The following is a 27,187-nucleotide window of genomic DNA, read 5'->3' as shown; positions in this document are numbered from 1 at the left end:
TTCATAAATACAAAATTTTATTTGCACTTCATTAGTGTAGAAAGACCAGGATGCTCCTCATACCACAACACACAGAACACGCCGTTATTCAAATACATACTTACTTATTTACCGTGACTAAACAAAACAGTGCAGTTTAATAAAAGATATACCAAAGATAAAAGTTCACAAATCCATTATCAGACCCAAAAAAGAAGGAACACAGTCTAGGCTTTATAGGAGTAAGCTTCACCATAAAGGGGACAGTTTCATCATTACAAAGAGACAGAATGCTCAGGGTAAACACATGTATGTTCTTCAATGATGTAAAACTCCTTTAAATAGGATTTGTGTAGGACAGCAGTGTGGCACTAAAATCTTTCCCCACAGTTTCAAAACTGCTCTTTTAAAAATCTTTTTGTGCTGCTGGGGGTGAACCCAGAGACCCACACATGCTGGGTAAATGCCCCGACACTGAGCTATATATCCCCAGCACAGCAGGTCTTTCTTTTCCTCAATGAATCATTCCTTAGGGGACAGGTCACACCCATCAGGACACCCACGGGAGAGTCTGCAGCTTCAGAAGCAAGTTAAACCCTCCCACTAGCTAGGAGTACCCTCTTGTTACCCAACATGAATAAATAACCTTCACAGGCGGCTAAGGATGGAGCCCTGCTCGGTGGCAGAAACGCTCCAATACTTTAAGATGCTATAGCTGTCAAAAGTCTGGTATATAAGGAAAAAGCCTTCTTTTACAAAAAAAATCTCTAACTTTATAATCCTCCTTTTAACCAGTAAGCAAAGCACCACATTCTCTTAGCAGAATATCTTCTGTCCTCAGAGTATCACAAACAAGGACAATTATGTTATGAAAGAAGACCTCATCAATCCCATTCTTCATATTAGAAGTACTACGTTTCCCAGTATGTGTACACTAGACACTGGGGCAATACAGGAAGTATAATTTTGAGGGAAATAGGTAATTTATAACCCAAACTTACCCAGATTGCATATTTGCATATTTACAAGTTAGTGTATAGCTCTGACTTGGATTACAAAGTGCGAAAGGAAACTGTCAAAATGATTGTAGTGCAGAATAGAATGTTTCTCCCCTTCCTAGGAAGTATTTGCACTTTGTCTCCAAAGTAGCAAATCAACAGCATCGGACGTGTGGTCTCGGTGGAGGCAGCTCTGGTGGAATCTCGGGCTCGGGTTGTAATGAGAGAATGCTATTGGACAACTCGTTCCTTAAAATATCCAGAGGCATCTAAAGGATACGGAAAAACAGCACATCTTAGCTTTACCAAAGGGAAATGTTTCAAATGACCCAATCTTACAAGAAAGTACTGCTTTGCAAAGCTCGCTATAAGGGTCTGGGGTCATGGCTCAGAGGTAAAGTGCTCGACCAAAATATCCTAGGCTGGATCCCCAGTAATATATAAAAGGACAACTGTAGTTTAAGGCTCTCTGCTCACCAAAAGTGAAAACATTTAAGCCAAAATAAAAAATAAATAAAACAACCCTGGTTCAGGGGATAAGTCACACAACATGAACACTACACAGTCTATTTCATACCCTATGGTAGAAGAGACCAGACCAACTCCAGAAACATGTTTCCACAGAACCCACTACAATGAAATTTAATGTATTAATAAAAAATGAACTGCATTCTAAGGAAAGATGCAACCAACCCAGTATGTAACCAACCATTCTCCTCAATGCTTCTTATGTCATGTGGGATTTCAGCACTGATAAAGTTTGCCCCTCCAGGAGCTCCAGTGAAGTGTATGGCACTTACGTAACAGCTGACCCTACATATCTGCAAGGTTTTATAATGGCAGATTCAACCCAACTTAATTGAAAACATTTGAAAACAAAAACGTCTGTACTGACCATGTAATGTAATTTTCTTACCATTATTCTCTAAGGAGTATGCTATGCATAAAGCATTTTACGTGAGTATATTAGGATTGTAAGCAGTGTAGAGATGGCATTTTTTTACAGCCCTGGGAACATCAAGGGATCGACTATTTAAATAAGTTTAACTTCTTATGCGTAAGATGAAGATGCCTGAAGAAATGAATGCCAAGAATGCTGTCTAGCAACTTCCTAGCAACTTGGAATGCCTCTATGAAGGAAGAGGCCCCAGCAGGGAGCAGAACCCTAAGCAAGCAAGTGGCAACAGACTTAGCTGTGGAGGGTGTGTACTCTGCTAGATAGCCACTGTCTATACTGAACTCAATGCTAGTGGGAAAATGAAATGTCAAACAAGCTTGGAACGTTATAAATTCACAGTACTGGGGACTGAACCCAGGACCTTGCATGCCAGGCAAGTGCTATCTCACTAAGCTATACTCGTGGTCTCACATTATCTTGTGTGTGTGTGTGCATTTTCAGAGCAGGGATGGAATCCAGAGCCTCAAGTAGTCTAGGCGAGTGTTCTAACCACTGAGATATACTGCAGCTCCTCACAACATTGTTATACTTTGTATAAGTCAATCCAGCAAACTCTAGTTCAAGGTTAAAGACTCCAAAATTCCCTGGATGAGAAAAAGCCATGACGACAGCCAGCTTCTTACTTTTAGCAATCACACTTGGTTCCTGAGCCAAAGCCAAACTATAGTACTACTGCTTTGAAAGAAAGAATTCTCAACAAAGTAGGTAATAAAGGAAACAGGTTTTAAATGGATTTTTTTCATAAAGTAGATTTTTTAAAAACCTTTTTAAGAATGTCATCGACGAGTTTCAGAAATATTTCATCCACATTGAAGTTGTCCTTGGCACTGGCTTCACAGAACCGCATCCCAGTTATCTGCTGTGCAAACTGAGAAGACACACACAGTTATTCACATGGGTGTAACACAGGCGAGCATTTGCACCTGATGGGGAGCTGCAGCCTCTGTGCTTCACTTCTATGGGAATGGAGGAGTAAAGGTCTGAAAAGTCCCATTTGCACTCAAATATCAAGTTCATACGTACAGCAAATTCCTACATTGTAAGTAAATACAAAATAACAATATAACAAAATCTCTAGATTTTTAAAGGACCTTTAAATGCAATTACACAGGTAAGATTCTGCAGGTGAAATGTATCTGACATTTGACGGAAGCCAAGGCAGGTGAAAATACATTAGATTGTAGTATTTGCTTTCATGATATTTTCTTAATCTAAGATGTTTTTCTGTATAAAATGTCAGCTTGATAACACTGTGTGTGTGTGTGTACACACATACATTCCCCCTTTACTTTAAAATGAATTTAAAGGACCAGAAAAGAAAACAACCAATGAAAAGGAGGATGTGACTGAGTGACCCCTAAATACTGCACTGAGTCGGGGAACTGGGGCGCTCTGGGCCTTCCCATAGTCACTCACCTTTTCTCCTTGCTGCCTGGTGATTTCTCTGTCTGTTTCACAGTCCAGCTTATTCCCAACTAAGAGAAGCTCTGCATCTTCTGAAGCATACTGTGGAATTTTCAAAGATGGGTACTGTCACACACTGACACAGCAAGCATAAACCAGGGCAGTACCTATCACACACTTACTCATTTTTCATTCTCTTCTATCATCAGTGAGCATCTCCTGGGTCCAGGGAGGACTGGGGATGGACAGGGCTCAGGGTTTTGTTAACCATCTTGGTGACAGGCATTATGAATCACTATGATCATGCCTTGGACCCAGCCATTTTTAGACTTTGTTAGAAAATAATTCAAAAATAAGCAAAGCACCATACTCAAAATAATCAGGTTATAAAACACCTAAAGTTCAACAGAATGGACGAAGAATAAAATAAGGTATGTAAATAGCCCCTAAAACTAAAAACAAAGCCTTATGCCAGGATTGGAGAGATGGCTTAGTAGTTAAAAGCATTTGCCTGCAAAGCCAAAGGACCCAGGTCTGATTCCCCAGATGTATAAGGTGGAGCATGTGTATGGAGTTCATTACAATGTCTGGATGCCCTGGTGCTTTCATTCTCTCTCCTCTCTCTCAAATAAGCAAAAATGCAGCTTATAGCATCTCCCAGGACCTGAGGATCATTTTCAGGAATCCTCCTGCCTGAGCCTCCAGGGTGCTGAGAAAACAGGCATGTGCTACCACACTTGCATCAGAATCCCACCTTTGATAATTACCAGCCACAGCTCACTTACAACAGCCAGCCCTTTGTGCTTTTCTCTGGTTCGGAGCCCCTCCTAAGGTTTGCTGCCAGATTTTAGTTCGCTTTATGAACTGCTAATCCTGAAGGCCACCCAGCTCTGTTGTTGAGAACACTTCAACTGCTATCTATAATAATGGCTGCTTGCCTAGGTTACATTTTAGGGACTTGAGTTTTTTTGTTGTTGTTGTTGTTTTGTTTTTTTACAAAACCCAACTCCTCACCTGGGCCTGCACAGAAGTCTAATGGTGACATCACAAAACCACAATGGCTAATCCCATCATTTCTGAACATGAAGACTGATCACACATGTGCAAATCACTGATCACATCGAATCACCTTTCCCCACACCCTCAGCCACCTGCTTATTTACCCATAAATACCCTCAACCTTTGGAGATATCCCTGGGAACATGTACTAAGAAGTTGGGTCTCTGCCTCAACACATGGCTCTTTTATAAAACTCTTAGTGATTAGCATACTGGGAACAGGCAAAACAAGCCTGATTTGTTAGCACTTTGGCACGTGGTAAAAAGAGTACCCAATGCCAAATACAAAGCAAGCTGAGGGTAGTAGCCCACCCTACACCCTAATCTATGACACTGCCACTTATACACTGCAAAGAGGCTTATGTTGAATATGTATTTGAGGGGCTCAGTAGTTAAAGGTGCTGGCTTGCAAAGCCTGATGGCCTGGGTTTGATTCCCCAGTACCCATGTACATAAGATGGTACATGCGTCTGGAGTTAGTATGCAGTGGGAAGAGGCCCTGGTGCGTGTGTGACAAATACATCTCTCTCTCTAATAAATAAATGCTTTTTTGTTTTTTGGTTTTTTTTTGAGGTAGGGTCTTGCTCTTGCCCTAGCTGACCTGGAATTTACTATGTAGTCTCAGGCTGGCCTCAAACTCACAGGTATTCTCCTATCTCTGTCTCTCAAGTGCTAGGATTAAAGGTGTGCACCACAATGCCCAGCTAAATAAATAAATAAATGTTTCTTTTAAAATATTTTATTTATTTATTTGAGAGAGAGAGAGAGAGAGAGGGAGGGGGGCAGATAGAAGGAGAGAGAATGGGCGCACTGGGGCCTCTAGCCACTGCAAACAAACTCCAGACATGTGCCACCAGGGTCCTTAGGCTTCACAGGCAAGTGCTTAACCACTAAGCCATCTCTCCAGCCCACATGTGTACACCTGGCTTATGTGGGTACTGGGTAATACAGAAAATGAGTTCTTGCTTCATAGGCAAGTGCCTTAACTGCTAAGCCATCTCTCCAGCACAATCACTATTTTTTAATATTTTTTGTTCATTTTTATTTACTTATTTGAGAGTGACAGAGAGAGTGACAGAGAGAGAGAGAGAGAGAGAGAGAGAGAGAGAGAGAAAGAGGTTTAGAGAGAGAGAGAGAGAGAGAGAGAGAGAGAGAGAGAGAGAGAGAGAATGGGCGTGCCAAGGCTTCCAGCCACTACAAATGAACTCCAGACCCATGTACCCCCTTGTGCATCTGGCTAACATGGGTCCTGGGGAATCGAGCCTCGAACCAGGGTCCTTAGGCTTCACAGGCAAGTGCTTAACCGCTAAGCCATCTCTCCAGCCCACAATCACTATTTTTAAGTTTATTTATTTTATTTATTTATTTGAGAGCGACAGACACAGAGAGAAAGACAGATAGAGGGAGAGAGAGAGAATGGGCGCGACAGGGCTTCCAGCCTCTGCAAACGAACTCCAGACGCGTGCGCCCCCTTGTGCATCTGGCTAACGTGGGACCTGGGGAACTGAGCCTCGAACCAGGGTCCTTAGGCTTCACAGGCAAGCGCTTAACTGCTAAACCATCTCTCCAGCCCCACAATCACTATTTTTAAAGAAGAAAATGTACTTGGTAAAACTGGAAGCAAACCTTCTCTAATGCTATTACAACTACAGTCAAAATACAACTGGTTTTAATATAATTTGTATACAAAATCCACATTTATATTAGGTGTGCTTATAAAGGAATTAAACACCAAATTATTGCACAAGGGGAAATAAAATCTCTAGCACTGTGGTAAACTGTACATGACCACATCTCAACCCTGACTACTCATGCATCTCAGTACATATGTCCTAAGAAAAGTGCAATTTGGATTAACTGTACAAATACACGTTTTCAGTATACGAAGAAATCTTGTTCAAAATGAAGAACTGAAGGACAGTTACAATGCTGAGGGCAAGTACTCAATAGATGACTGAGTCTCGCACTACCCATGGGCACCATGAACAAGGGCATGTCCTGCATTACATGAAACAAATGTCCATAGGACCTTCTCACATAATGTGAGTGACCTAGATCTAACTCCAAAGCAGCAGCCAGTGATAGGAGAATGCATTTGTGGGCTCTGAAATAAGATAGCCCACGGGACCAGACCAAAAGTATGTTTTATTATTTACAAGCAGATGCTGAATAATTTACTTCATCGCCACAAAAGGTGTGACGCCTACCTTGAGGGCTGTAATGTGGATTAGATGACATTTAGTCTGCACAGTAGGCTGCATCACTGTGTCCCCCTTCTTCATGTGATGATAACAGAGCCACCTCTGAGGCAGCATCCAACAGAAGGTGACACGTACCTTATCAATCATCTTCATCCATTTTGGCAAATCATCAAACGTCTCCTTCTTAGTGATATCGTACACTAAGATGATCCCCTTGGCACTTCTGTAATAAGCTGAGGTAATGCTGTTGAATCTCTCCTGACCTGCTGTGTCCCTGAGAAACAGCACAAAATCAGTTCCCAAACAACAGCCTCAGTCAGTGACTCCACTCTCCAGCACCCACAGAGCCTCTTCTCCCCCTTGGGGGATGAGTAACTTGCACATTCTCCCCTCAGCCTCACAGTGTGAGAAGGAAAATTCCAGGCTGATAAACTGATGAGACATGCGACACATTTCTGGACATGGGTCACAACTAAATTGGGTAAATGGAGATCTAGTATGAACTAGAATCAACAAACTACCCAGGATATTACCATAGGAATGTCAGTACAAAATCAAAATTTGGGATCATCTGTTTCTCCAAAACAAGAAAGAAAACCATATTTATAATTCCTAATAGTTCACCACTCCCCGTTTAAGGACCATTCCTTAAATTCCACCTTTTCATGCCTGGCTCTGAATGCCTCAGATAGAAACACATGTTCCTTTGAATGACTATTCTGGGTTCCCAAGATACTCAGGTTGAGACAGGTTTTATGTTCTATTCCTCTCAATGAAGCTCCTTTCTTTTTCCTATACGCAAAATGCTTTACTCCTGTACAGGGTCAAGTAACAGGGAAGATGAAAAGCTGATTTCACCCAAGAAGTTCTTGTTAAATTCCTACGATGTTACTACCATAAAATCTCACCTTAAGTCTCCACTTAAAAAATAGGCAATAAAGCTGGGCGAGGCAGCACACCTTTAATCCTAGCACTCAGGAGACAGAGGTAGGAGGATCGCCGTGAGTTTGAGGACACCCTGAGCTAGAGTGAGACCCTACCTTGAAAAACCAACACGATAAAAAAAAAAAAGACAATAAAACAGCACACTGTTTATGACTGTCTCTCTGGAAGATAGAAAACCCTAACATACCCCTCTTCAACTCCATGAACTGGAATTTTCACTTTCTGAAAAATTGCAGTTTACTGAATTTGGCTAAGTCATTTACCACTGCTCGTGTGTGAGCTGATCCTCATTCCCTAATTCTGTGTTTCTCCCTTTGGTTATATAGTCAGTTAGAAGGTTCTTACTGGTATCTAACATATCCACTTAAATGACACTAACTTGTATGGCAGAAGCCAATTTCAGCATATGAAGTGCCCACCTTCTTCCCACAGAGAACGGAAAAGGATGAACCTGATGCCAACTAAATCACAGCAGTTGAAACAAAACTCTGCAATAGTGAACACGGGCCAATGGTCAAGTGAATACTGATAGGATAATGAGGTCAGCCATGGCATCATTTGAATCCTGTGTTTGCCTCCAGGCAGGAGACACTTCAGCACAATGACTGAAGAGTGTGCACTGCATGCTACTCAACACATTTTATTTTAGTGACACACTGAGTTCTTATGTGCATTCACACAGCAAACCTTAAGTCCAAAAGAAAAACATGGTCCTTTCTCTGACCAAATGTAATTAAAAGTATTGAAAAAATGTGGCAATAACTTTGTAAGAATAGGGGGAGCTGCAGTGTTCGAAACTTTAAACTTTTAGGAATCTACAGTGAATATTTATTTAAAAGCAGAAATCATCAAGAAAAAAATCAATTTGCTCTAACATTTGCCCTGTGAAAACCAGCTGGTGAGGGTCTGGTGGGACACAGGACAGAAAGCAGAGCTCAGCCCTATGGGCACAGCACAGCGCGCCCTGGGGCTCTCTGAAGAGCTGCTCCCACTATGCTGACTTGTGGCCTCAGCTAGTGAAACACAAGACAACACGGTAGTGACAAGGGCACGTGACAACAGCCACAGCAAAGAGACTGCCACGGACTCTGAAATATGACCGATGTTACAGGGGAGCACCCCTAATCCACACACTAAGACAGCATATATAATTATCTTCAGTATATGTATAAACATAAATGAGTTTCATGTTCAGACTTGGGTCTCATAAAAAAGTTATGTCATGCAAATCTTCCAAACTCCAAAACACTTCTGGTCCCAAGCATTTGAGACAAGGGCTCCAATCTGTACTTTAATAAAAGACAACCATGATCCTAATATTTCCTTTCTACTGATAAATGAAGGAAAAGGGTATTTCTTTTTCACCTTTTCGGTTTTTCGAGGTAGGTTCTCACTCTTGCCTAAGCCGACCTGCAATTTACTGTCTCAGGCTAGCTTCAAACTCACAGTCATCCTCCTACCTCTACTTCCTAAGTGCTGGGATCAAAGGTGTGCATCATCTTTCCAAGCAAAAAGGCTATTTCTTTTTTTAATTATGCATTTATTTGAGAAAGTGGGAGAGTGGGGAAGAGGAAGATCGAGAGAAAATGGACACATCAGTGCCTCAAGCTGCTGCAAACGAACTCCAGATGCATGAGCCACCTTGTGCATCTAGCTTATGTGGGTACTGGGGAACTAAACCTGGGTGCTTAAGTTTTGTAGGCAAGGGCCTTAACTGTTGAGCCCTCTCCAGCCCTCTTTTTTTTTTCATCCTTTAAACAAAGTATTTCAGAAGAAAAAAAATATTTTGAATATTTCATGATTAACCAAGTGGGGGGGATACTATAGATATATGATTCATTCTTGAAAAAGCCCTTCAGGAAATGATAAAATTTAAACTAAAAAGTATATATGCTTATGTTTACCAATACTTTCTTGAGTGCTATATGATGGTTAATTTGGACTTTCAACTTGAGAGGATCAAGAAACACCTAGGACTTTAATGAGACATATTTTTGGGTATACCTGTGAAGGTGTTTCCAGAGAGGACTAACTGAGTGGGTAAGACCCACACTGAGTGGGGGCAGCATCATTCTGTGGGTTGGGGTTCCAGACTGATAAATTTTGAGAGAAGAAGGTAGCACTTCTTTTTTCCGCTTCCTGGTTTGTTGAGATGGAACAGGCAGTTCTTTGCTCTTGCAGCAGGCCACACTCACCACGCCTTCCCCATCATGATGGACTGTACTCTCCTTACCCACCAGCCAAATAAATCCTTCTCCCTTTGGTTGTTGCTATCAGGTATTATGTCATAGCAACAAGAAAAGTAACACACAATTCCTACTACCTAATTAAATCACTGGAGTTCTCCAGGCAGAAAGTATGTGATTGACCTTTAATACACCCAATCCATCTCACTGCTCCTCCCCCCATGACATGCTTCACCAATGCCACGTTGACAGCTTTGCAAAATTATAGTCAAGGAAGAGTCGAGAGGAGCTGGGGAGTCATTGTTTTGGGAGAATGCTTAAAAATCAAGAAAAAGTCATATGAAAGCCATGTGTTCCTGAATCCAAACTCCTAACTCTTCCTAGGGACAGATCCTGAAATGGAAGGCATGCCTTGACCAGAACTGAGAACAGACACTGTAGACAAGACTGGACACAACCGACACCACCAGAGCAGCTCTAGGTAGTTCCTGGCAGCCTCCTGCACTTGCGGATATCCTTTTATAAAGCAGGTTGCTGCAGTCGGAGATGAAAACTCAAGTACTAGCAGATCAATTAAGGTATGTGCTTTTAGGTAGGACATGGGACATGCCTGTGACCCATCCAAATATGTGGCACACACATCCTAATATTAGCTACATTACTGTGCTCACAGAAAACCACATCAGCCAGAGGCACTAGGTGCAGAAGTGAACATGTCCTGAGTCCCTTTAAAGATGTCCTTAAGTAGCTTAAAATTAGAAGCAGCAGCTACATGCACAGTATTCTTATGGACAGTGATGAACTAAACCAGAGTTGCTGCCCTTTCACAGGCTAGTATAAGATTATCTATCTTTTGCTATTCAAGTATTTCAATAAATATGTCACTATTTCAAAATCAAAAACATGAAAACAAAAATACAACCCAAAAGCCCTTAAAATGGGTTACAAAGTTGCTCATGACCAAATGAAGGCATTACCTCAGACACCTCGGTAGGGAGTAAGGCTGGCTCGGCGGCAGCTGTGCCCCAGACAGGGACACAGATGAAGGATGGAGACATGCCACTAACAGTCAAGCGTTAGGTGACCGGTGATACCACAGATGAGGCAGCGATTAACGCAGATGAAAGCAAACACACACAGATGGTGGACAGACAGTCAGAGCTGAGGGTGACCTGCCAAGAGGAGTTAGTAAGCTGAGTACACTGCATCAGTGTTGTGACAATCACAGTGGCATTCGCAGAGCAGCTCAGCGGGCCACTGCTCAAGCCCCGCAAGCTGCACCCTGTCCTTTCTTCTACAGGGCTGCTAGCAATGGTGTGTACTGCCAACTGCCATGCTGGGCTGTTAATAGGGAAGAGAAGACTTTGCTCACTGAGTACAGTTACAACACAGCTGGTTTGGCCTCTCATTCTGATCTCAGCAAAGGCTTTCTGTCTTCAGGTGGGCTTTCTGGACTCTCCTGTGGTAAGCAGCAGGGCATGCCCTCCACATCTCCACACCATGCCGTGCACAAGGGGCCCCTGAGCTGTCTGCGGCCCACATGCCAATATGGTTATGAGCACATCGGGTTCTTTTGAATACTAAACAATAATTTTAATGACAAACTGCTCCCCCATCCCCCAGTACTGGGGATGGAACCCAGGACCTTGCATATGCGAGGCAAGCGCTCTACCAGAGACACAGCTCCAATCCAAGATGTGCATCTGAGCAACCATGGTAATGCTGGCAGCTTTGAAATAATCCAACAGAAGCACAGAGGCTCCTAAGGAGCTCTTGTGAAAGTAACACAAGGTTCCGTGTGCACATGAAGTATGAAGCACGTAGACGCTCCGATGTTCTCCAGGGAAGAAGTTCATCTGACTTTAAGATGATCAAAGGAGCAGCAAGCAGGCGAGCCAAGCCGAGCCAGCTCTGACTTGGTTTTAGTAGAAAGCGTGTGGAATGTTAAACACACAACAGGGCAGATGGCTGCTTACCAGATCTGTAATCTAATCTTCTTTCCTCTTAGCTCTACTGTCTTGATTTTGAAGTCAACACCTACAAATAAAACAAATGAATATGAAGCAGAATCCTCTTTATATGCTCTGGGTATCATATCATGACCAGAAAAACAAAAGGACCAGTATCACCAAAACCAAGGGCAAGGCAGGCCTACAGGACGACCTGACCTTCTGGGCCATCCTTGTGCACCAAATACACCAGGGCCAGTTGTCCCTACTGTTCATCCTGAGCTGACTATCTAGCACCTGTTCAGATATAATTTATGATGACTGGAGCTTGACGTACATACCATTTAAAAATCACATGACACTTGCAAATGTTGTTATCCTAGAGAAGATTCTTACAGGAAAAACTAGAAATGTAACTCTAATTTCAAACTGCTTTTGTTAAAATTTGAAAGTGACCATATTAAAGTTTTTAGCACTCAAGAAAGTATTGATAAACATAAGCATATATACTTTTTAGTTTAAATTTTATCATTTCTAAGTTTTTTCGAGGTAGGGTCTCACTCTAGCCCAAGCTGATCTGGATCTCACTCTAGTCTCAGGCTGGCCTCGAATCCGTGGTGTAGAACAAGTCGTTAGCAATTTTACTGTAAGCCAGGTGAGGTGGGGTGTCTCTGATCCTAGTTACACCACAAGCTGAGGGGGGGAACCACTAGTTGGGCAACATAGTGAAACCTCAGTTCACACTACCATGTATCATCTTTCCTTTTAAATTCATCCCAGTAAGCTTCAGATATCTCTTGAGAATCAAATTTTCATTTGTGTATCTACTTGGATAAGTTTTAGATTCAAAGGGAAAAAAAAAATTTCAGCTAGCAGTGGTGGCACATGCCTTTAGTCCCATCACTCTGAAAGCTGGGATAGGAGAATCATCAATTTCAAGGACAGCCTGGAGCCACAAAGTGAGTTCCATTTCAGCCTGGACCAGAGTGAGACCTTGTCTTGAAAAAACAAATTCAAACCAATAAACATTTTTTAGCACAACTTTGACAACTAAAGAAACAAAAGAAGGGGATAGAGAGATGGCTCAGCTGTTAAAGGCACTTTAACAGCTTGCAAAGTTTGATGGCCTGGGTTTGATTCCTCAGTACCCAAGTGAAGCCAGATGTGCCTGTCTGGAGTTGGTTTGCAGTGGCAGGAGGTCCTAGAGCATCTATTCTCTCTCTGTCTCTCAAATACAAAATAAAAACAAATGAGATGCTGACTGACTACTACACTGGAGACATACTTCCTCACAGGTTCTACTTCCTGACTGCTTGTCAGGACCCTGATGCATGATCTTAGGGACCTGTCTGAACTCATCCATTTTGGGACCTCAGGCAGCAGTCAGATGAGAATCTAAGGTGAAGAGAAAAGACATGTGACTGGTTTTAAAATTAGTAACACAGTAGACATCAGCAAGAGCCAGACATGTTTATAACCCTGGGGGAGGTGGGAAGTCACCACATGGTACAACAAGGAGGTTCCCTGAACATAAAATGTCTCAGGAAACTACATTTCAATTCCCCATCCTTCACACCAACACAAGGCACTGTCACTGGATGTGTGCTGGCTAACTCCATTTCACTTTCAGTTCCAGATCTCACTGCTTCCCAGAGTCAAATGGCATGCCATCGCAGCCTCCGCCTGGAAGGAGGTCCATGCTCAACTATTAGTCTTGAAAAAAGAGTTCTTGTTTCACTTTTGCTTGTTGTTACTTCAAATTACTTTGTTTTCAAATAGTTGAGGAGCTACAACTTTGCTAAACTTGTCACAATGGCTACTATCCTCCTGGAAAAACAAACAAAACAAAACAAAACAAAAAAAAAACCTGGCCAGTGACCCCTCTCCTGAATTCAGCTTCTTATTAACTAACAGGCCTTGGGAGAGCGGGAGCAGGTCACTGTTCTTTGATGACGCAGTGTTCTCTGCTAAGGCATGCTGAGTCAGACTCCTTTCTCTACTAGCTTGACAAACGTATTCATTTTCAGCAATCTCTCATGAGGACCTTTTTCTAACCATAAAACTTCATGGGTGAAAAGGATACAACATTAATATTAAAAGTCAGACAAGGCAAAGATTACATGATCATAAGGAAATGAATAATCTCTTTAGGCAACATGAAAAGAACCAATATTAGCACAGTAAGACCATAAACAGTTACAGAAAAATACCAAATCTTTTAAATGGCTCACTCTAAAGCCACATAAAAGACAACAAACAAACAGCTCATTAAAATAGTTCCCTCTCTGAAACAAAATACATTGAACCCTATCTACTAGCTACAGAATAGCTTATAATGACTGGAAACTTGATCCCATTTATGGCTTAGACAGGTGAACCTCTCACTGTTGTCTATTTGTAACCTGTGCATGTCATAGCAATGATAATGAGCTGTAATCAATGACAGTAAGTCATCAACAGCCTCAGATATTTGGAAACTAGCTTTAGGCAGTCAGCAGAGATATTCTCTAAATGAGAAGGCACTCCTACAGTATTTATAAACAAGTAAGGGACAAAGGTGTCACCTTCATTTCTATCTATAGCTCTTGTTGAAAACCCAATTTCCTAGCAACTTCTGGATTAACAAGAAAGTGAGCAGCCTTCACTTTCATGGGTCGATGGAGACAACCCCTGCCTTCAAAAGCTTAGACACACTAACTGTGGTGGCTTGAATTAGGTAATTAGGTGTCCCCCATAAACTCGTTTTCTAAATGCTTGGTTTTCAGCTAGTAGCAGTTTGGGAATTGGAGCCTCCTGGAGGTGATGTATTGTTGGGGGCGGGCTTATGGGTGCTATAGCCAGCTTCCCCTTGGCACACTCTCCTGCCACTGTTGTCCATCTGATGTTGGCCAGGAGGTATGTCCACCTTCTGCTCATGCTACATTTATTTTCCCCTGCCATCATGGAGTTTCCTCTTGAGTCTGTAAGCCAAAATCAACCCTTTCCCCCATCAGCCACTTCTGGTCAGGTGCTTTGTGCCAGCAAAGAGAAGGTAACCAAGTACAACTGTGACCTACAGGAGCACACCATGCCCTCGGCAATGAAGTACCTTCTCTTTTCTTCAGGAGCATTCCTGTCTGCGCAGAAACCTTCTAAAACCTATTTCCTGTGACCGGACTTTGCTCTTCCCTTATTCCTCACAGATGTCCCCAGTCCGTGGTCTTGAACTCTCCCAGCCCTTACTGCATCTATCCTCTGCTGGCCTCGTTTGCAGGCCACACACTTTCTGAATCTGAGCTGCTGCCTGGCACACACAGCACCTCAGTGACTCCTGTGACTAGAAGCTGTCTCCTCCTCCCTGTCAGACCCTGCATACACAAGGAGAAATGCTGAGCAGTTTTGGAAAAAATAGGGGTATTCAGAACTGATTAGTTAAAAAACAAAACACACAAAAGAGGCAGAGCAGGCAGGTGTAGAATGGAAGCCATGGACGTGAACATGTACGTATGTCGACACATTTCATTTTTCCTACTACCCTGTAAAGGATGAGCAGTCTTAATAGGCTCACCTCTCCCCTCACTCATGGGAATTACTGTGGTAACAGATAACTTGCCCATCATTTTGATAGGGCAGCAGTCCACTAAATGGATTATTCTGGTAACAGGGGCTTACCACTAAGCTTACCAATTTTGTGAAGTCTTTCTAAAATACTTTAGTGATGCTACTCAGAAAGGACTCAGATTCCAGGACTGTCCCTGTTGTCTGAATTACTGCTGCTTACTCTTGACCTTACTTTCTTTCAGTAGTAATGGCAGTGGACAGCTGTCACACATGTGATGCCTCACTTCTCAGCAGCCCACTGAGGTGGGCACTGCTATCCCATTTTATACAGGACATGAGAGCAGAGAAAGCAGAGGTAACTGCCTGCAGTCACAGCATATGCTAGTGCCGCAGCAGAACCAAGGCCAAAGCTCGTCTCCCCGGCCACAAGGAAAGGCTGTTATAATAAAGGCCAGGTGGGTGAAATGCTCTGCAAATGCCCATAATCATCACAACCACGCCTCTAGAGACAAGCCTAGCTCTGTGCTTTGCCTTCTCTACATTTCTGCTGATAGCAGGAGGAACTGGTGTCTATGTCTGCCTGAAGGTACAGTGTTTCCAAATCATTAGTGTGTTTCTTTTTGCCGGGCCTTCAGAAGTTACAGAAATGAAACCAGCAAGAACACACAGATACTTCTTTCTTCACGTTCCTTTCCAGCCAGAAGCAAAAATGGCCCATGTTTATGACTGCAGTCCAACAGACACCCCCTGCTTTGCTCTATGCCCTTCTCCCCCAACTGAGACCTGGTGTTTGGCCCAGACCTCGTCTTTAAGGAACTCTAAATCAGCCAAGAAGCCTCACACACTGAAGTGGGTCTCCATGCAAAGTGGTTGTGATGCCAACGCCCAGTGACAGTAACTGTTCTGAATTTGTATAGTGACTTTTCTTTCTATGAGTACCTCATACAACGTGAGCCACTTTAGGGCAGTATATCCCTATTGAGGGGCATATATTTCAGGTATTTTCAGGGCACTGACAGTGAGAAGCTAAATTAAGCATTGTGTCAAGGTCACACAGATAAGAGGCAAATCTAATACTGGGTGTAAGGCATGGAGAGCCCGCTATTATTCTCACTGAAGAAAAAAAGCCACCCAAACCCAAGGCTAGTCTCTGGTCCAAACCACATGACCCGGGTGAAAAGCAGGATGGATCTGTATGTTAGACAGGAATGGCAAAGCCAGCTGCCTGCCTGCCTGCAGACCTGTCCACTGACCAGTGCTGCCTCCAGAAAGTACCCGACTGCTGAAATCCCGTTTATTTACTATCTGCCTTTTCATACCTAAGCTATGTTTTGAGAATTCAATGAAACAAAAACTCGTATTGTAATTATGAAATACTGTGATAGTTTGAGAGGAAGGCAGTATTAAAGAATAAAATCAGGCTGGGCGTGGTAGTGTACACCTCTAATCCTAGCACTCGGGAGGCAGAGGTAGGAAGACTGCCTTGAGTTTGAGGCCACCCTGAGACTACAGAGTGAATTCCAGGTCAGCCTGGACTAGAACAAGGCCGTATCTTGAAAAAGCAAAGTAATAAAATCATGAGCTAGAAAGAGGGCTCAGCAGTTAAGGAGCTTACCTGCAAAGCCTAACAACCCAGGTTAGATTCCCCAGTACCCACATAAAGCCAGATGCAAAGTAGCTCATGTGTCTGGAGTTTGCTTGCAGAAGATGGAGGCCCTGGCATGTCCATTCTCTGTCTCTCTCTGTTTGCAAATAAATAAATAAAAATATTTTTTTAAAGAGTAAAATCACAATGTCATTACACATGATCAGTAGGCCTGAGGACTGCACAAGTCCATATGAAGTTCAGTAAGAGCTGCCCTGTCTTCCCATTCCAGTTGAGACACTGTCCCTGACACACGCAGGCACAGGACACAGCCCCCACACTTGTCCTGAAAAGAGAAACAGAAAGACACACACATACAAACACACACACACCCAGCAACAGAGTGCTGCACAAGTGCCTGCACCACCAAACAGTGTTTTCATGAGGTATGCATGCATGAGAGAAATCAGAAAGCAGTGTTTGCCACATTACAGGCACTGTTCTAAGAAACTGATGTGCATCACCTCATTGTAGTTTTTCCTTTGAGTAATTTTATGGATATGCCGTGGTTGTCTTTTATAAGTAAATAAACACCAAAGCCAGGGGCTCCTCAATTCCTTGGCTACAGTTGTACGCTACATGAAAGACTATCACCTATTGTTTCCAGCTCTTGGTCAAGAAAAGAAAATATTGAAAGTAAGGATGAAATGAGATCTGGGGACAAAAACATGCTCCAATGGTGGGTCATTAGTATGTTTTTCATACACTAGGAATGGTAGCTTTTCTTTTTGTGAGACATATGCAGGGTCCACCCAGGCTGGCCTGTGACTCACTCTGTAGTCAAGGATGACCCTGAACTACTGATTCTCTTGTCTCAGCCTCCAAAGCTAGAATTACAGGTGTGTGCCACCACACCAGGTAAGAAATATGGGCCTTACTACTGCTCAGAACAACACAATGACAATGTGGGGACTGCGAGGTGACAGTGGCCCCCCAACCCCAGTCATTTACTTATGTTACGGTATTTCTCATTCACCTGCATACATCAGTGTATATCATTACAGAATAATGGGTTTTTGGAAGTGTTTCAGTTTTTGTATTTACAGTATCAATTCAGGGAACAGAACAATCCTTGGTAACTTTTTAGGCCAGACACCTAGAACATTGTATCCGCATTCATTCCCACACCAACAACTAGGAGGAGGATGGAAGTCCCATTTTTTCTATTCTTTTTTATTTTTTGAAGTAGGGTGTCTCTCTAGCCCAGGCTGTCCTGGGATTCACTATGTAGTCTCTGCCTGGCACTGAATCTTCCTGCCTCTGCCTCCCAAGTGCTGACATTAAAGGCATGCATCACCACACCAGGCCCACTTTTTCTTTTTATGAAAGAGAGGCCTGGGGACTGCCTGCTTATGAAAGGGCTGGAATTGAGGCCCACCTGCTGCCTGCCCTCTCCCCATGGCCCATGGGCAGCACAGAGAAAGGCAGTGGTAGGCAACAGAAAGGTGAAGGTTTTTTGAGTGAAAATTAAAAAGTGAAATCTTGATTGTGGGTGTGCAATTTTTGTAGTTGACAAATAAGAGGGTATAGACACCCTCCCAAGCCAAGTGTACGGACGGGAGAGAAAAGCTCTGCTTGCTTATTTGCAGGCACCAGGCCTGGCCTGGAGGGCTCCAGGGCTTCGGCGTGACAGTACAAGCTGAGACCATAAGGCAGTTTTTCCTAGGCTCTTTGTCACAGGTGTGCCAGAGGCAGCCCTGTTAGCTGTTTTGTTTTGTAAATTAAGAAGGTGTTGCACCCCGGAAGAAGCAAACAGCAGTGAAGACTACTAGATGTGGTGGGGGAGGGCTGAGGGGAGAAAGGTTTTCTGTGCTGTACTTATGGTAATGTTAGGTCTGTGCTGTTGCTTCCAGGTGTTAGGAGTTAAACAAAAACATAGTCACACTCCATTAAGAAAGTTACCAGGGACTGGAGAGATGGCTTAGGGGTTAAGGCATTTGCTTACAACACCAAAGTACCTCAGTTCAAGTCCCCAGGACCCACGTAAGCCAGTTGCACAAGGGGGTGCATGCGTTTGGAGTTTGTTTGCAGTGGCTGAAGGCCCTGGTGCGCCCATTCTCTCTCTCTCTTTCTCAAATAAATAAAAATAATTTTTAAAAGTACCAGTTTTGGTCTGTAGTTTTGGTTTTCCACATACTCTCCTTAAGCCAAAACTGGACAACAGAAGGACAAAAGGAAGATAATCCGTTTCTTCCTCTCATGAAATACAGTGGTTTCAGCCTCTTTTCTGACATTTCATTGCAGCTTTTCCCATGGCTCCCCCTCCTGAAAGGAGCACGCCAGCCAGGGAAGCAGGCGTTAGCATTGTGTCCTATATAAAGCAGAACCTGGTGAGCCCAGCACCTGCCAGCTGAAGTAGGAGGATCACTGTGAGTTCAAGACCAGCCTGGGTCTACAGAGTGAGTTCCAGGTCAGTCTGGATTAGAGTGAGATTGTGCCTTTAGGGAAAAAAAAAAAAAAAAAAAAAAAAAACAAACAAGCAAGCAAAATGGCTAACAAAATGATCTTATGTAAATGAAAATACTTCTCAAAAATATCTTCCCAGTGACTGCTGTGTACAGCCATTTTCCCCGTCCTAGTTCAAACCAATGCTTACTTGGGACACTGTACTTGGCACACCAGGGTACAGAAAAACTGGGACTTATCCTTCTCGAAGGAAGTCTCCTCCTCTGCTTTCTCCAGCTGGTGTCAAGACCTGCCAACAGACTGGAGAGAAAGCCACCATCTCTAGGAGTCTGGACTGCTATTATGGTAATGAAGCCTTCCCTCTTCAGCTCAGAAACAGACAAAGGGGAATGCTCTGGAGCCAGGTCTACTACAGATTTTTACTCAGTCTAAACATCAGACTTTAACTAAATCTGCACTTTCTCTGAAATAGTGCAATTGGGTGCCGCAAAAGTGGACAGGGCACAACAAGCCTATGGGCTCACACCAAGTCCCCTGGCTAAGCCTCATCAGTGTGCGCAGCACTAGGGTCTCAGAGCCAGTCCCTAGCTCCTCATTCCTGACTCCCCATGTCAGTGTCTCACATCACTCGGACAGGGTGGGACATCACTGGGGCTGCACTGTTTTTCAGGGTCTGGAAAGGGAATTCTGAATGACTGCTCCATTTCTCTCTCAAGTGAAACACTAAGGCAGACCTGTCATGGTTCGCAGGACTGCGTGCAAGTACAGAAAATCAAGCAAAGCAAAATCAAGGGTTAAACTCAGAATTGGAAGTTCATTCCGAGCATCCTCACACAAACCTCTGCCCTTGGTTTCCAGGATAAAAAGCAAGCAGTCAGAGAATGGAATTTCAAACGGGAAAGTGTGGGGGTGGGGAGGGAGGGAATTACCATGGGATATATTTTATAATCATGGAAAATGTTAATAAAAATTAAAAAAAATAAAAAATAAAAAATAAAAATAAAAAAAAAAAAAAAGCAAGCAGTCACTCATGACTACATTTCATGCCACGTCCCCTGACACTGGCAGACCACACAGATGGCCGTCTATTCATTCACTTTCTTCATGGGCTCCCTCCAATCATGCTGTCAACTCAAGTGCTGACCCCCATGCATGGGACAGAACAGGCAGCCTAGGCGTACTCTCATCTCCACATGTACCAAAGGGGACAGACAGGCTGACACACAGTGATAGTGACCAGTAACTCAGATAAAAGGGCTTTCCAAAGTACTACCGTTTACCAAGACCACGGCCTCCTCAGAGGCAGGGCTGTGCCATAGAAAGGCAGAGGGGGCTCAGATTTATATAACTCTTTAATTTTGCTACCCCGTCACCCCTAAGTTTCTTCATCTTCTTCATTTTGCCTTTTTTTTTTTTTTTTTTTTTTTTTGAGAATTTGGTAGTGACGGGTTTTTAAAATGTCCCTTACATGAGCTAGAGAGATTGCTTAGGGGTTAACGGCTTGTAAATCCTCATGGACTGCATTCAATTCCCCAGTTCCCACACAAAGCCAGACTCAGAAAGTAATGAATGCATTGAGAGTTTGTTTGTAATAGTAGCAGGCCCTAGTGTGCCCATACTTTCCCTCTCATAAGTAAATAAATAAATATTTTAAAAAATACAAAAATAAACTGTCTTACATAGCAATATCAAAGAATTGACATTCGTGTGGTGGCTTTTAGAATCCTAAGAGAAATTTTACTGCCTAGGAATATCAGATGTTTGTTCTAAACATCCTCACACTAATTTCTCCTGTGGTGCAATATATCTATCGGTTTTGGGAAAGCTGGGAAATTTGAGAGTATCTATTTTCTCTATCCACAATGCTTACAGAAATGTTCTAGATTTTGTTGTTTTTTTAAAAAAATATTTTATTGCATAAATATAATGAGTTATGTTGAAGATCGGACTCAAAACTGAAAAGAAAATTCACTTATGTTTCATATATGCCTTATGTGTGGCCTGAAGACAATGTTATTTGGCATTTTTCAGTGTGCCTGGGTTTTGATAGTGAACCATCGACAGTCTGGTGTGGGACTCATAATGTCATGTTGTTGCTCAAAGTTTTGGACTTTTGGATTAGGGATGACCAACCATAATAAACATAATTCTTAGAACATTACTATCCAACAAAGTGGAAAATGGCCTTAGAAACACTGTTTTAAAGGGCAAATGATACCACAGAATAATGACATCACCACCATATCACAGAGGTGGTTCAAGGACTAAATCAGGAACCTAAAGGCACTAAGAAAGTAAAAGCAAAGAGTTTCACAAGGTATGATCTTTGCATGGATGAGCCATTGGTACATTCAACAAAGAAAGCCAATTTAAACTTTATAGTAGCTAAGGAATAGACACAGAGAGCAAACTCACCTGTAGCCCTGGTATGACCACTTGCTGACCAGCTGTGTTGAGGTTTTACCTCTTGGAGAGTTTGCCCCATCACCTGTGAAATGGGGCTAACTTAAACCTGTTGCTATGAAGCCTGTGGCTACATCATAGTAAGTGCTCACCAAATATCAGCAGCTAGTAACAGAATGTTCTACTTTATATGCAGACAACTCAATTACTTATTCAAAGTCACAAACCGGTCACTGGCAAAGCCTATAGCCTAGGCCCCCATTCTTTCTTTAGCCTTTTGTCCCCCTAGGATCCACTGCTGTAGAAGAGAAGGGAAGGGTATTCTACCTAGCAAAACCATCACAACTAAACAAAATCAATAGCTACCTTCTAATAGGTACGTATGAATAAAACAAATACATATTTTTACATGTTTTTGAAATACTTTTTTCTAAAAGCTTATTTATGGGCTGGAGAGATGGCTCATTGATTAAAGCCTCACACAGGTTCAATTCCCCAGTACTCACATAATGTTAGATGTACAAAGGTGGTGCATGTGTCTGGAGTTTGTCTGCAGAGGATAGAGGCCCTAGTGTGCTCACTACCTTTATCTGCTTCTTTCTCTCTCAAATAAAAAAATAAAAAAAAATTTAAAAGTTTATTTATGCTAAATATGTTAAACAGAAGGAAGACAGATCAAGAATTCAGCATCTCTAGATGGAAGTAATTTCTGCATCTTCCACCCTGAAAGTAACACCATGAATGAAAACAGATTTACAGAAATATGCAGAAGGTACGTTTAAGGACACAGGCGTAAGTATGAGAAAAATGGATATATAGTATGTTAGGTCATTATGAATTTTTACAGCAAACTAGATTTTTTTTTCTGTTTCTGGAGCTTCAAAAAATTTTCCTGTACTTTTTAAAGATCCTGTCAAATTACACTAATTATATCAGACTGATTCAATTGAAAACACAAAATCCACTTGACAATAATAACTCTGCATAGATGATTCCCATTAGATAATTTAATGATTAAAAATAATCTTTGTCGCTTTAACACATCTTTATGTGAACTTTGTGTTTGAAACCCAGCCAGTTTGTGATTTAAAAGTACAGAAAAAAATCCAATTTTCTGACTCAAAAATTAACATACTAGTTCATCATCTCAAATCTCTGTATTTCTACTAGTCATTGTTGTAGAAAGCCCATGGATGTCTGAGCCACTGTCAACAGTACCTTAGGAGACCCTCTTCTAAATCTCTGGATTACCCAATGCCATACCACCACGTCAATGGCCCTCCTTGGTGCACAGATCTTTTCAGTGTGCTGTCCTGAGTGGCAGACATCAAGCCCTGGCCCAGGATGGCAAGGGAAATCTTCCTCTGTGTGGAGCTCTTTGTCTGAAGATGAGAAGAAACTGGAAAAACCAGCCACAGAAGGACTCTAAGAGCTAACTGCTCAAAAGGTAGCTAAGATGCTATACCACACCCAGCACTGTATTCAAATAGCATTTTTCTCAAGGAACTCCAGGAATGAACTTAGCTTCACACATTCCAATGATGAAGCACTTCGGTTGTGCTCAATATTTCACACACATCTCTACTGATGCCCTTACCTATAATCTAGTCCCCTATGAGTTCTGCTCCACCTCCACAATGAGCCCATATCCTGTTTACCACTGAAACCTCAGGGCAGATGACGCCTGCGCACACCTTGACACACAGTAAGTGCTCAACAAATGACCTGCTCACGACTCAGAGGCAGAAGCTGAAGGGGACTGGTTAGAATTCTCATTGTCTTCATGCTCATCCACAGGTTTAACACCACTCTCTGAACTTCCCACAATTAGAAACATTCATTGAACCAAGTACTTTAGGCCATGTACAGGAACAAAAACAAGACAAAAATTCAACATTTCAATGTGAGGCGATACACACTCACCTTTGTGAATGTGGGACAGACACAAGTTGCCTGGTTTTCTGCTCATTCTCAGGTATTGTCACCTCATGCACCCCTACTGTTCACTATCTACCAGCCAATGCCTTAAGAGGCCTTTAGTTCCAGTGCCTATGTATCCTCCAAGCATCCATTCCTATGTCTCTTAAGAAACCTTTCTAGACCAGAGGTGAGGCTTCACTTCGCCCAGCTCATCACACCTCTTTCATTTCAGCTCCGCTCATTTCCTCACCATCACTACCCAAGCCCTCATGTTAGCACCTGCACGATCAGATGTTCCTTTCTCAAGCAATACAGAGATTGTACCATTTTTACATAGTTAAATGTGGAGCCACAGAAGATGGGAAATTCTCAACCCCATTGTAACATAACCCTACTGTACTTGAGTCAGACACTAACAAAATAACATGAGCCTCATTTCCTGGTTTAATAATTCCCTATACTCTTATGATTCTAAAATTGGATACTTGAACTGATATAATTGTGCTACTGAATATGATGTCCCCAAGGCTAACATTAAAAAAATAGGGTAGGGTATGCAAAAATGTTGGCAAAATATCTATTCCAAAAAGAGCATTAAGGAAAGTTCCTAAAAATGAAATTTAAAATATCAGTGTGAAAATTTGAAGTTTAATTTTCCAGTAAGACACTCTAAATGTGGTTTTGTTATATGACAATTTAGCAATTTAAAATTCTCTGAGGAGAGTCCCTAATAGTCTCTACAGAACTAATTCATCTCAAAAGTGGAACCATCACTGGTTACAATGTACAACAGTAAATCCATATAGAATTATATATATACTTTTAACTTAGTATTTCAAATCTCCAGTATTCATGCCCCTCCAGCCCCCGCCTGCCTACAACGTTTCCTAGGCTCAGGAAGTTCTTAACAGGTTTTCCACAGGAAAAAAAGATACTATCCACATCCATCTGACAATGTCAAGTTCTATAAATCTGATTCCACTAAATTTTTTTTTTCACTTTTCGAAATCTAGAACCTGAGCCGGCCGTGGTGGTGCACACCTTTAATCCCAGCACTCGGGAGGCAGAGGTATGAGGATCACCGTGAGTTCAAGGCTGCCCTGAGACTGCACAGTGAATTCCAAGTCAGCCTGGGCTAGAGTGAAAAACAAAAACAAAAACAAAAACAAAACAAAACAAAAAAGAACCTGGAGCATTATTCACTGACTTCACTGTATCTCACCCACCTGGGGTAGTATTGAAGGAATCTCCCTCGCTTTGCTGGTCACCTGATTATTTGAGGTCATGATAAATACAGCTGAAATCCCTCTGCTCTGCATTTACACTCCAAACAACTGAAGTGTAGTTTTTAAGTCTTAACATTCTCTGCAGGGAATTTCAAAACTTTTCAGTAAATCGTGAAAACGGATGCAAAATAAGAAATAAAGGGCTGGAGAGATGGCTTAGTGGTTAAGGCGCTTGCCTGCAAAGTCAAAGGACCCAGGTTCGATTACCCAAGACCTACATAAGCCAGACGCACAAAGTGGCGCATGCATCTGGAGTTTGTCTGCAGCAGCTGGCAGCCCTGGTGCGCCCATATTCATTCTCTCTCTCTCTCAAATTAAAAAAAAATTAAGGGCTGGAGAGATGGCTTAGCTGTTAAGCGCTTGCCTGTGAAGCCTAAGGACCCCGGTTCGAGGCTCGGTTCCCCAGGTCCCACGTTAGCCAGACGCACAAGGGGGCGCACGCGTCTGGAGTTCGTTTGCAGAGGCTGGAAGCCCTGGCGCGCCCATTCTCTCTCTCTCCCTCTGTCTTTCTCTCTGTGTCTGTCGCTCTCAAATAAATAAATAAATAAATTTAAAAAAAATTAAAATATTTAAAGAAAAGAAAGGCCTGGTCATTCCTCAGCAAAGCTAAGGGAGCCAATGCCACTATCCATCACGAAGACCAGGGGTCACCCGGCATCAGTGAGTGTGGCCTTTAAGCTGGAACTCCTCCCCGGACCGCCTCTTCCCACCTCACAACACCGATTTTCTTGGCAAGCCCTCGAAGGGCCGGGAGTTTCCGCGGAGGGGCGGATGCATCACCCTGGCCTCATGACCCGGCCCGTGGAGCGTGCGGGTGAGAACACCCAAGGCGCTCGGGGTCGGTGACCCTCGCTCGCCTCTCCAGAGATGCGAGGTCAGAGACACGCGTGTGCGTGGAAGGCCCCCAAAGTCTGGCAGCGGGACTGGGGAAGGGGGTCAGCATCTTGCACGGAGACAACCCCCCCAACCGAGATTGGACCAAAAAGGCCCATCCATCAAATGCAATGCCATCGGGGAGGATCCTAGAGAGGGGGGTGGGGGGGGAAGAAGTGGGGAGATGCTCAGGAGCAGCTAGAAGTAAGCAGGCCGAGCGCACGACCCCCGGCGGGCGCCCCTTACCCACGGTGGACTTGCAGGCCTCGCAGAAGGTGTCGTCGGTGAAGCGCTCCATCAGGCTGGTCTTGCCCACGCCGCGGGAACCGATGATGATGACCTGCAGCTTGAAGTCGGCCGGCCTGGGGGGCTGCTTCCTCCGACGGCCTTGACCACCCGACAAGGCCGGGGAGCCCGCGCCCAGGCCACCGCCGCCCCCGGCCCGCCTGTGCAGCGCGGCGCCGGGATCCATGCACGCATACGGCTCGCGCGCGGCCCTCCGCCCGTCGCCCGACCCCCGGCTGCGGGCCCCGGGCCCGGGCCCAGGCGACTGCTCGGCCTGACACCGAAGGTCGACCCCGGGCTCGACGTCCTTCACCCACTCGAACGGCCACGACGGCCCGCGGACTCCGCGCTGCAACTGCGTCGCCGGAGGGCTGCCCGCGTCCCGGTCCGCACCGCCACCGCCACCGCCACCGCCGCCGCCGCCGCCGCCGGGAGGGGAGGAAGGGAAGCAGCTACTCCGCAGCAGCGGCAGCAGCATCCCGGACGAGGAGGGGCAGGAAGCGCAGGCGCGGGCGGGGCAGCGCCGCGGGGCGAGGTACGGGCGCCCCCTGCCTGCCGGAGGACCGCCGCGCCAGCGCCAGCGCCAGCGCCGCGCGTTCCCGCTGCCTGCGGCTGTAGGTTCTTCCAGCCTGGTCGGTGTGACCCCTCGAGTCAATCTGCTTGTTTCTTTCTGCCTTTTCTTTTCTTTTCTTTTCTTTTCTTTTCTTTTCTTTTCTTTTCTTTTCTTTTCTTTTCTTTTCTTTTCTTTTCTTTTCTTTTCTTTTCTTTCCTTTCCTTTCCTTTCCTTTCCTTTCCTTTTCTCTTTTGTTTTCTTTTCTTTCTTTTTTAATTCTCCTCTTTCCGTCCTCTCTTTTCCCACCCCATTTCCACCCTTCCGTTTCCTCCTTTCACCTTACACTGTCCCCAAACCCCGTGCACTCTTTTTTTTTTTCTTTCTTTAATTACCTGCCGGTCTTGCAAACTTCACACTGTGGAACAGCCTATTAAATCACCGCTAGGAACTCAAGATTTTCCTGGGGCGCCAGGATGTCCCCCAAGCTGGCCCTCCAGCGTCGCCCGCGGCCCACACTGGGTGCTTGTCTAGATGCGCCCTCGCGTAAACACCACTTAACCCGAAAGCCCCGCACACCCTAGCACGGCGGTGGCATTCG

General features: G+C 43.8%; 1 protein-coding gene across 1 annotated transcript; it reads right to left on the bottom strand.

Moving 5' to 3' along the window:
• Rab12 (RAB12, member RAS oncogene family) lies at positions 1–26,514 on the bottom strand. Its single transcript, XM_004662670.2, has 6 exons — positions 25,998–26,514; positions 11,706–11,766; positions 6,734–6,872; positions 3,352–3,441; positions 2,699–2,803; positions 1–1,246 (listed from the first exon to the last, which is right to left on the bottom strand). Exons 1-6 carry the CDS (start codon positions 26,512–26,514, stop codon positions 1,133–1,135), a joined length of 1,026 nt encoding a protein of 341 aa, XP_004662727.2. The 3' UTR covers positions 1–1,132.
• Between the last annotated feature and the right edge of the window lie 673 nt (positions 26,515–27,187).

The sequence above is a fragment of the Jaculus jaculus genome, chromosome 2, assembly GCF_020740685.1.
Source record: "Jaculus jaculus isolate mJacJac1 chromosome 2, mJacJac1.mat.Y.cur, whole genome shotgun sequence".
Lineage (NCBI taxonomy): Eukaryota > Metazoa > Chordata > Mammalia > Rodentia > Dipodidae > Jaculus > Jaculus jaculus.
This window is presented reverse-complemented; position numbering and strand designations above follow the sequence as displayed.